Below are 11547 nucleotides of genomic sequence, written 5' to 3'. Positions count from 1 at the left end.
AGTTTGTTAAGTGATAAGTTAAAATGTAATTTTGGTTGCTGAAGGATTTAAAGGTTAGTTATAATGAGAAAGGGATATATGTTAAGAGAATACAGTTTAGCTGGTTTTTGATTGAGATAGTTTATATGAGATGATTTGTCATGTTTATATGTTAAGTGAGTTATGAGTATATACATGGCGATGGTTTATTTCTGTAGTATGTATATATAGGTCTGTTTGTCATGGTGGAAGTATACAGGAGCATTATTGGTTAAGTATAAGGAAATATTGAACTGTGGTTCATGTTTGAGATTACCCTGTGAATATATAATGTTATGAGAGGTGGTTATAATATCCCCATATAGATCGACACCGACGAGCTGGGCTCGACGGAACCATCGTTATCTCGACGGCATAGCAAATACGCTCGGCGGAATCACCGTCAGGTAACTCAACGGCATCATATTGACGGCATCACCATTAGCTCAACGGCATCTCGGTTAGCGTGAGGGCAATTCCCGCTACCCTGACAGAATTCCCGTACCTTGGTAGTCCTCCGGTGCAAGCGGTGGCATCTCGGTCGACACGACGACAACTCCCGCCAGCCGGACGACATCCTCGACATCGCGATTATCCGGGCAACTTCTGCATTACCGCACAGACTAGTTCACACCACCCCCCCCCCCCCCCATTCCCGTCGGACAGTATACATTGAAACCACACGTGCGCACAGTAAAGTATTGAGCCACAGGTATTTTATTCAACCCGGGTCTAGGATGTGTTTATAAGATTAGTCTAGGATGTGTTTACATGAGGAAAGGATTTATTAGCATATTATATTATCTCATTGGATTGCTCCTGAACGTTTCTATAATTTCTGTGGTGTAAATACGAACGCAATTGTAATAGGTTTTTTTTTTTTTGTGGGAAAGTATTGTAAAAATATATATATTTTTTTTGAAGTCTTGTTGGAAAAATAGATAGCATAAGAGCTGCATTTTTTGTTCAGTAAACTCACGAAGTGTTGAAGTGTATTAATTACAGTGTATCTCATAGCAGAACCAGACTTATCGTCAGTCGTAGATAAATACAGATCATAGAGCTGACACAGAGGATAATTATTTCAACTGGAGATTTTAATGTGAGTGTCAAGCATGACGACACATTTCTTTGAGATACAATGTATTAGTTTTTCTGGTTGGTGGAAAAGCTCAAGGAAAATCTTGCAAGCCTAAAAGGGGCAAGATGTCAGTTAATTAATGACCAGCAATTTTTTTTTTCCATCAGGAAGGGGATGTATTATCTATTTACAGTATTTATTAATCAATTTATTTACTTATTTATCTATTTATTTATTTATTTATTCATTTTTAAAAATTTATTCATTCATTATTGTTGTCATCAATTTTTCTCTTTTTTATTCTATACAGAATTGGTTATATGGATTATAATGTCAGGAAAATAAGTCGAGGCATAAGTGAAGGCAACTTTGAGAGCTGGGGGCAGGGTGTCCATTTGCATATTCCACATCACACCCGTAAAAATACCTGCCAATACACTATACATAGAAAAAGCTAGACTATCACTTCTGCTTCTATTTATGGATATTCCTTAATTTGGGAGGCCCGAAGGGGAGTATGGTGCTCATTTGAGCATATTGAGACCCTATCCCCCTAGGAATGCTACCTGCCAATGATATGATATGTAGGCTGTGCATTAATTGCCAAGGTACTACAAAATACAAGATGAAGGGAGACACTATTTAGCAGGGTTTAGCCATGTGAGGAGATTCCGAAACAAAGAAGAAAATTCAAATTTCAATTAACGTTTCAGGCTAAGAGCATGATGTAACCCAAAGATGAATGAGTGGCTTGAGGGAAGGAGAAGCTAATATGTGTCGCCTGAGATTCAAAATCAAATGCTTCAAATCATGGCACCAAATGTTCTCCGCAATGTCCCTGAAGCAATTCACAAACATTGGTGTGTTTTTTTCTCTATACTTGCAGATGACGAGAAGGGATGTATAAAGAAAAAATTACAATATATGCACCCCTTAGGTTGACAAAGAACTCAGTCCTACAGGGAAGAGTATTTAGGCTTTTACGAGATCAACTAAAGACTGATGCATGAGTGATACAGCTTGTAATACTATTTGAACACACGACAGGTAGGTAATAGAGCAGAGCACTATCACAATCATGAAACACAATTTTTAAATGGAAATCAATGAATGCATTTTACGTACCTACAGTCATCTAGCACATACCGTTAATTCCTCGGCAGAAGGAGTGTTCTAGGCATTCAATATCTATAACATTGTATGAAAAAATCTGCACAGATATTCAACAACAAAAACAACAAAATTAACTCCTATGGCCTCTGAAGTAGTAAAGGTGGGTTATCAAATCTAGCACCCTAGCAGGGCACAGCACTATGATACGATTCTTACTCCTGTGCAATTCTGTCGCATTGAAAGGAATGTCTTTCAGAATGAGGTCATTTGTACAAACGCCACTCCTATCTACAGGGCTGCACTCCCTTTCTCTTCTTCTGTACATAGATTTAATGACATGTGGGATGTAGCTGAGTTGCCCATCCAGTCTGGTGATGTGAGCTGGGTGATCTACACCTACTCCTTAGAAATGTTCCTGCCTAAGAAGGAAATTTGCATCACTCCCTTCAAAAGCGACAACCCTTGGTCTTTTATGAAGGGTTGTTGTATGCATGTGGAACATTCAACCATTTCCAGCAGTCATGATGCCCTCCTCTAAAGGAATCCATGACGAGAGGAAGTGGTAATTTTTCTTTGAAAAGCACCGTTTTCTGCATGCACACCAGGTCTGCAATAAACCTGCTATTTCAGATCAGTGTGAAGTGCAATTACAACATCCACGGACTCCTCCTCGATCGCTGGAGTCAGTGAGGTCATCATCATGAGAACAGGGTTCTAGTCCTCCGGGAAGAGGGTACTTTCCCCTCGTTGGTCATCCTCCGCACCGCCTCCCGGATGTGCTTTGGTTGGAGGGGCGGGGTGTCGCCCCACTGCTCCATCACGTCCAGGGCGTGCTCCACGATCTCCCCGACGTACACCTTGGCGATGCCTGACATCGCGATGACGACGTTCTGCGACACCGTGCTGCTGATGATGGACTGCATGAAGCGCTTGATGGCGGCCTTGGGGAACGAGGAGCGCCGGAACATCTCGTAGCGGTTCAGCTGCTCCTCGGAGAATGCCGACACAAGGATTCTATCAATGCAAACAGAGACAGGAAGAAATGTTAACCATGATGGGTTTTAATGAAAGATCAATTCAGTGTAGAATCTCCCCAGTTTTCATTTTCTACCAAATGAAACATGCAAAACCAAAATTTATTAAGGAAGCAAGGGTGAAGTCATTCTAATATTACAATGTACATTTTGACCATCTTGCACAATTTGCCACCACCCAAAGAAACAAATTTTAAGATATCATGTATGACCATGAATGACCTCAGCAAAGAACCCAACAAAATCACAAATCATGAGCAAGATGTGACACTCTTTTCAGTTCTGAAAATAACTGCACTTAAATGTCACCAAAAGTACTGAATTAAAAGTCAATATCAAAGGCATTGAATTAAAAGTTATTGGTGGAAAGTTTCAATGTCTCAAACTTTTCTCAATCTAAATGAAGATGGCATTAATACAAAATTAAGAAAAAATAACCCATAAAATGCAGAGTTGATAAGTCAAGCTAATATTACAGTGGGTAGATTTTGTGAATCTAACAGAAATCAATCAAAATAAAAAGGCATGAAAAATGAAGGTGATATAGAAAAAATAAATGACAAACTAGAAATGTCGCTATGGCAACTGGTATGCCTCCGCCATAATGCATGGTTCTCCGAATAGGTCTATAGCACAATGTCTTGACAATGTGTGACGACAGTTTCATATAACTGGCAAAATATCAAAATGACAGGTTTGTCACAAATGCATTGATTGAAACTTTCCTTGAACTAGGTTTATTTGGATGAATGGCTATACTGTCTAATAGGAGTGCAGGTATTGGGGGGGTTGTACCAAACTTTTGACCCTTTCATAAGTTTAAAGAAGTGAAAATTAGCACTTTTACTTGACCTTTGACCTTTTGGCCTTTGACCTTATGACAAGAAACTTCCAAGAGAATCTGTATTGGGTAATAGATGCATACACCAAGTTTAAAGAAAAAATCCTGCAGGCATTGCACAGATAAGAGGGAAATAATGACATTTTGATGAGTTGACCTCTACCTTTGCCCCTTACCTTTGACCTGTGACCCCTCAATTCCCTACATGATAACTGCCAGTCAGTACATGCATATATACTAAGTTCCACAAAGATATCTTGAAATATTTGTGAGATATGGAAAAAAAAGTGAAATGTTAAGATTTTCACTTGACCTTTGACCCTTGACCTTTGACCTCATGACCCAAAACTCTCTCTGGGGAATCTTTATTTGACAGTTCATGTATACACCAAGTTTCAAGAAAATACCTCCAGGTATTGCAGAGATATAGGGGAAATAGTAAAATTTTGTGCATTTGACCTTGACCTTTTGACCTTTGACCTTGAGCAGGTGCACCTAAAAGTTGATAGGCACAACTTCGCCCACTCATACACATACATGCCAAGTTTCATTAGGATACCTCTAACGTTTTTTTTAGATATGCTGCCCATAAAATTGATTACGGACGGAAGGACGGACGGACGGATGGATGGACGGACGGACGGACAACCCGAAAACATAATGCCTCCGGCGACACTTCGTGGCGGAGGCATAAAAACAGAAACTGAAAAAAAAAACCCAATATGCATAGAGTCCATGTAAATGGAGTTAAGATCTTGTAAGAGTAGGTAGCAAATGTGAACGTAATCAGTACAAACAAGCAAATGCATGCATGAGAAAAAGAGAGAGAGAGAAAACAAGAAGTGAATGTTAATCTGTCAAGGTATGCAGGAAATGTATGTACAGTTGAACCTCTCTTATCCGGCCTCCCTTTATCCGGATCTCTCTATTATACTGTCGCAATCTCGCCGTGATTTTTTTTTTAATAATTACCGGAGGAAAGGGGGATTCCCAACTCCTTGAGAACTCCTACACAAACACACATGAATTACATATACTTGATACATTTCTTAATAGTTATTTAGGTAAATAATCCCAAGAATTTATAAAAGAAAATGATTTCATTCTTGCAAACACGAACCTCTATTTTGGGGTCTGTTACTGAGTGTAACAATGAAAAGGTTGCAGTATACACATTACTACATGTGGTACTACAATGGGCTACTGTATACATGTGTATGTATATTATGTACATAATTATGTATAAAGCATTGAGTCTCCCGTATCCGGCCAAATCCCTTATCCGGATGAGCCCCGGTCCCGACTTGTCCGGATATGAGAGGTTCAACTGTATTTTTCAGCGCTTGTGCAGAATTTTGCAATAAACAGTCAGTGAATCAACACAGAACAGAAGGGAGAACAAATCATATCAATTTATACTCACTGCATCTTCTGTCTCTCCTCTGCATCCAGCTGCCGTTTCCTCCTCAGCGCTTCGATGTGGGAGTTGTCGGGCTGTGCCCTCGATGTTGATGCGGAACCCGACGCCTGGTCAGCCTCGTCGCCAGTCTTCCTCGACCCCTGACCTTTCCCCTCGCCCGAAGGCCCGCTACCATCTGTATTACAATGCAACAAATGATGAAACACTGAACTCTACAAGAAGGATCTCAGAATACATAGTTAACCGGAACCCATAGAAGACTAGTCCCAAGTACATTCAGGCAGGTGTCTACAGGAACTGTGTGTTATATGAAAATCTACTCGTCCTCAATGGGCAAAGCAATTCCCATACACTGTGTACCTAATTGATAGACATGACATGCTGTTGTAATAGTGGACAGATTCAATGATGAACAGATATACAGTTGTTTAACGATAAATTTGTAACAACTGTTACAATGAAACATTGGAAATGTTTCGGCCACAGAACACCCAAAAAAGCCTAGCCTGGTTAGGGTTAGGACTACTGTAAAGCAGGATATTTTTGTGGCAAGAAATTTTTGCTAATAGGAGACGATGGTCTTTTTCGCGGCATTAAATCTTCGCGAATTGACTCTGGCATTCAATGCAAATAGTGTAGACAATAACTTTTGTGTGCATTTTCATTTTGAAAATCTTGGCTCTCATGAAATTTGTGAAATTAAAATGCAAATGAACATTCCTCGTTTTACAGTATCTCTCAAGGAAGGCCACAATATCTGTCTCCCTTGAGTAGACTTAATGGACCTACTTGACTCTATCTTTTATGCATACAAATCAGTATCATGTGTTCATAGAGCATTTGCCTCCACCGCCTTCCAGAGAAGCTTCACTTCCAGCCCGTAACCTTGACGACCCCTCATCCTCCTCCAGGCTGCCGCGCAACGTGGACCTCCCGATGGAGTCCTCCAGGCTCCCACCAATGCCGCTGAAGAGGGGCAGCTGCACGTCACCGTGCTCCTTCTCCTCTTTGCCCTCTTCTTCTTCCTCCTCCGGCTTCTTCTCTGCACCGGACTCTTCCACGTTCTGTCCATCACTGGATTCCCCCTCTTGACTCGTCGCATCCAGCTTCACGTCTGAAGTTTCGTCCTGACGTCAAGGTTTTGCCAGAGGAGAAGCAACAAACAGTTATCAAGAAATTAAGAATCTAGTACCAGTCTTTGACATCCAACATTCTAGCACTACTGTGAAAGTATTTGTCAAGGAGATCATGTAGATCACTTTAAAAAAAGGAAGATATTAGATTACAAACAGTTCTTCCTCTGTACGGAGGGCATGATCCCCCTTCCCATCTTTCAATGTTACTGCAGCTTTTCACCCATCCAGATTATCACAGATACCCTTGCTTGACTTTAATACAACATAAGTCAATCTTATTCAAAACTCCAGTTAGATGAGTACATTAAATAACACATACAAAATGTACATCATGATGTCGCCTGTAATAAAATTGCAATCACACGATCCATGGAACAATCATCGTGTCTTTATACTGTTATTCCCAAAAGAGGCTTTGTCATAACACTTTACACAGTATGGAGAAACAAAAGTAACCATTTATACACAAAGAGAATTACCAGATTGTGAAAGTAGGAGTGTGCTCAAAATGCAAAAATCATTTTTTTTTCTTCTAACCAGAAGGAAATAGGTGCGCTAGATTTTAATAGAAACTTGTGCATTTGTCAAAATTTACAAGTGCAAAGATTCATAGTTTGATTCATTTGATATTGGCTGTAATTTTGGAAGTGAACAAGCAAGTGACAGTTCTCCCTGGAAAAAAAAAAATAAAAAAAAAAATAAATAAAAAATACAATTCTACTAGTCCTTGCAAGAGGTTAAACAGGCTCTGATGCACTGAAAATGTTGATAACTTCAGTGTCAATGAGTGTGTATAACTCAGACTACAGCCCAATGCCCACTGTGCAACCTAAGCCTGCGAGCTGGTGGCAAGCTACGTTGTAATGTGAGCTTTATGGGGCGCCAAGTGTTGCATGGCCTATTTAGTTTCGAAATCAGTCATTTCGTAAACGAAATGACCATTTCGTCAATAAAATGTTCATCTAAGCAAAAAAAGTTGCTGAAAACTGCTTATCCAATAGTGGCGAGCCAATGGAGTAAAATGGAGTCAACAGGGGCCTGAGCTTTCGATCCTACCAGAATCTTCGTCAGAGGCAAAATGACAAACAGGAAGGGAAAACGAAATGATCATTTCGTTACAAAATGACTGATTCCGTAACGAAATAGGTGATACGACACTTGGCGCCCCATACAGCTCGCATTAGCTCGCAAGCTCAGGTTGCCCAGTGGGCACTGGGCTTCAACCCTTGAGTTAGAGGCTACCTTGACATCTGCAGATCTTGGAGAAGAGGGACTGGCGGTGTGCTCCTGGGAAGCCGTACCGGGAGAAAAACTACCGGTTGGCGAGAGGGGAGGGGATGAAGACGGGGAAGACAGTGTATCGATGTCTTCCATTTTCAAGCGCTTTGTCGGGGGAGCATTGTCATCATCATCGTCATCATCGTCATCGTTGTCAACATCATTGCCTTCTTCCTCTGTGTGTGGGGGGGGGGGGGAGGGGACAGGGAAGGCAAACAAAATGAATAGGATATCCCCCTGAAACATTTCGAAGTAGACACATTGTGAGGATATGTATACACACATGACAAAAGATAGTACACTTAACTCATATTATAAACATGTAGGGGCTACGCAGACTCTTTGTCCCACAGCAATTGACCACTTGTGCAAATTTGCTTGTTCCGAGGAACTGTCCAAATTCCTCATTAACAATTTCAATAAGATATATTAACCAGTATACAGCTGCGTGCTATTGGCCATTCTAGAGTACATTGGTACCTTCTCAATTTATAATAGCTTGAAGCATCTTTAACTTCAAAAACAATGTTTCATCATCTGGAACACATCTTGCTTCACAGAGAGGAAAGAGACTTGAATACAAAAACAAACAGTGGAATTGATGCCCCATGATTGTTTTTGTGGAATACACAAAGTTTGAAGGATACATCCTGACTGTGTGAACTTACTGTATGTGAAACAATCAAAAACTAGCAGAAAGAAAATTGCAAAAAAAAGGAAAAAAATCAGATTCACTATAAAAGTACAGCTGTACCTCACTCAAAATAACCAGGGTTGTGAGAGTACTTGCAAAAAAGAAGAAGAAGAAGAATCTGAAAAATTAAACCTATGAAAAAAAAAGTCTGAAGTGCTGTTTACATTTAAATGGATTTAAATTGTCACAATGGAGGTAATTTGATACTGGAATCTCATCAATCTCCCACACTATACTACCAGCCTGTGTACATGTGAGTGAAGGAAAAGGGCAGGCACAGACTTTAAAGGACAAGTTCACCTTCATAAACATAAGGATTGAGAAAATGCAACAATATTAGTAGAACACATCAGTGAAAGTTTGAGGAAAATTGGACAATCGATGCAAAAGTTATGAATTTTTTTAATTTTTGTGTTGGAACCGCTGGATGAGGAGACTACGACAGCTTGTGAGTCATACGCGTACAACAGTATAAAGAAAATGTAAAAGAAACTTCAACATATTTTCACTTTTTTCGCATAATAAAAGAGCACTTGACTTGCCTCTTTCTAAAGGCAGGGGGAATAATATTACCAATAACATGTGTCGGTAAGGAGTCAGGGTAATGTGTACTTTTTTCAAAAGATGGAATTTTGTGAAATTCTCTTTATATTTTCCTTATATTGTTGTACGCATGTGACGTCTAAGTTATTCATACACAGCAGTAGTCTTCTCATCCAGCGGGTACTGCACAAAAACTTCAAAAATTCATAACTTTTGAACGGATTGCCTGATTTTCCTCAAACTTTCAATGATGTGTTCTACTAATATTGCTACATTCTCTCAATCCTTATGTTTATGAAGGTGAACTTGTCCTTTAAATACATAAAAACTTCATTCCTCCTTTAAAAAAAAATAATTAATGAAAGTTACTCAAACTAGAAATGTCGCTACAGCGACTGGTTATACCCCCGCCAAACAACATTTCATAAGTTTTGGTCAAAACAACATTTGATAAGCTTTGGTCAAAAAACTGAGGAAGTAGTTAAATCCGCAAGATCTTTCCTTGATCTTCTGCCATTAATATGCCATTACCATGGCAACGTACTTTCCGGTACTGTCGAAAAATGCGTCTTGCACATCTACAACCAAAGGCACACATCTGTACCAAGTTTCATGGAAATTGGGCAAAAACTGAGGAAGTAGTTTGCAACACAAAATTTTCCATCATTTTGGCTCATAATATGTGAGCTGTTACCATGGCAACATACTTTTTGTCACTGTCAAGAAATGTATCATGCTGACCTATATCCTAAGACAAACATTCAATATGAATTCCATGAGAATTGGAAGAACACTGATGAAGCAGTTTTGCCATGAAGCATTTTGCCCTATATTTTACCAATAACATGCCGTTACCATGGCAACGCACTTTTTGCCACTGCGGAAATATGTGTCTTGCACATTAACATATTCAGATGAACATCTGTACCTAATTTCATAAAAATTGATCAAAAACTGTGGGAGGAGTTCGCAACGCAAGATTTGTACCCATTTTTGCCCATAATATGCCGTTACCATGGCAACGTACTTTTGGGTACTGTCAAAAAATACGTCTTGCACATCTACAACCCAAGGCACACATCTGTGCCAAGTTTTATGGGAATCAGTTGAAAACTGAGGAAGTAGTTCGCGACGCAAGATTTGTACCCATTTTTGCCCATAATATGCCGTTACCATGGCAACGTACTTTTGGGTACTGTAAAAAAATACGTCTTGCACATCTACAACCCAAGGCACACATCTGTGCCAAGTTTTATGGGAATCGGTTGAAAAACTGAGGAAGTAGTTCGCGACGCAAGATTTGCAACGGACCGACCGCCCGACCGACCGCCCGACCGACCGTCCGCTGATTCCTATATACCCCCTTCAAACTTCGTTTGGCGGGGGTATAATTATACTGTTAGTATAAAGACAGTTACATCCCCCTTCATGATTGGAAAAATACAGCATGGTGCTAAAATGTTTAATAGATTTTTATTACAGATGTAGTTACCATTGATAACCTGTTGAATCAGAAAGTTAATAAAAAAGCTGCTGTTAAAAAAGGCTAACATTTTAATGCTGTGCATTATTTTTTATTAAGTGGAACCTTTCCACATCAAAAAATACCTAAGTCAGAATTGAAAATGGGCAATAAGGGTCACATCAAATCACAACTTTATTACATACAACTTGATTGCTACACAATATCCAGTGTATGCCAGGGTTACTAAAAAGAAAAAAAAAACGAAAAAAAAAAAACTGAGATGCTTCATTCAAACAAGTAAAACATGAACTCATTCCCACCTTTCAAATCTTTGGATGCGAGGTCTGGTGACTTCGGTGGTAAAGGGTCTTCGGTGTCATCGTCATTGTTGTCATCCGAGGACAAGTCGCTGGACATGTAGAGGTCGTCGCGAGCATCCACTTTTTCTGCCAGATCGTGAGATTTTGTGTCATCTTCTTCCTCTCCATCTGTCCAGTAAGAAGTATCATCCTCATCTTTTCTTTCCATCTTTCAAAAGGCAATCTATCCAACAAAATATACATATTTATTATATACAAGATTTATATTAATATATATATATATATATTATATAAATATAAATCTAATATGTATACCTGTTTTATTACCACCCTGTATACCCTTGTAAGTTGCTGTTGCTATGATCATGATAGATAGATGTCTGGATACTGGAATAGAAAACTACATATTTCTGCGATTACTACACTAAAATTAATTCAACATGTCTTTTAAAGACTCGACAGCATTGGGATTAATGGGTGGTCTGATCTAATAGCTGCCCACCTGTGTACATTTGAAAACCACAAACAGCACCTGTCAGCACAGAAAATATGCATTGAAGAAATGCTAATTGTCGCATTTGACTACGAGATTTTCGGCTCTGTG

The 11547-nt window shown here is 39.5% G+C and overlaps 1 protein-coding gene across 1 annotated transcript; it reads right to left on the bottom strand.

The window, feature by feature from the left end:
- Window positions 1–2362: 2362 nt before the first annotated feature.
- Window positions 2363–11151, bottom strand: LOC139729716 (uncharacterized). The gene is made up of 5 exons (XM_071640644.1): window positions 10944–11151; window positions 7886–8097; window positions 6352–6634; window positions 5511–5682; window positions 2363–3226 (listed from the first exon to the last, which is right to left on the bottom strand). Exons 1-5 carry the CDS (start codon window positions 11149–11151, stop codon window positions 2911–2913), a joined length of 1191 nt encoding a protein of 396 aa, XP_071496745.1. The 3' UTR covers window positions 2363–2910.
- Between the last annotated feature and the right edge of the window lie 396 nt (window positions 11152–11547).

The sequence above is a fragment of the Diadema antillarum genome, unplaced genomic scaffold (genome assembly GCF_040938485.1).
Source record: "Diadema antillarum isolate AM-2024a unplaced genomic scaffold, OU_Dant_1.0 seq00000251_RagTag, whole genome shotgun sequence".
NCBI classification, from domain to species: Eukaryota; Metazoa; Echinodermata; class Echinoidea; order Diadematoida; family Diadematidae; genus Diadema; species Diadema antillarum.
Note: the sequence above shows the minus strand (reverse complement) of the source record. Positions and strands in the feature narration are given on the sequence as shown.

Coding starts and splice junctions, on each gene's coding strand:
- LOC139729716 (XM_071640644.1), bottom strand. CDS start 11,151: ATGGAAAGAAAAGATGAGGATGATACTTCTTACTGGACAGATGGAGAG. Junction 8,098..10,943: donor CGCATCCAAAGATTTGAAAG/GTGGGAATGAGT, acceptor CCCCACACACAG/AGGAAGAAGGCAATGATGTT. Junction 3,227..5,510: donor GAGGAGAGACAGAAGATGCA/GTGAGTATAAAT, acceptor TTGCATTGATAG/AATCCTTGTGTCGGCATTCT.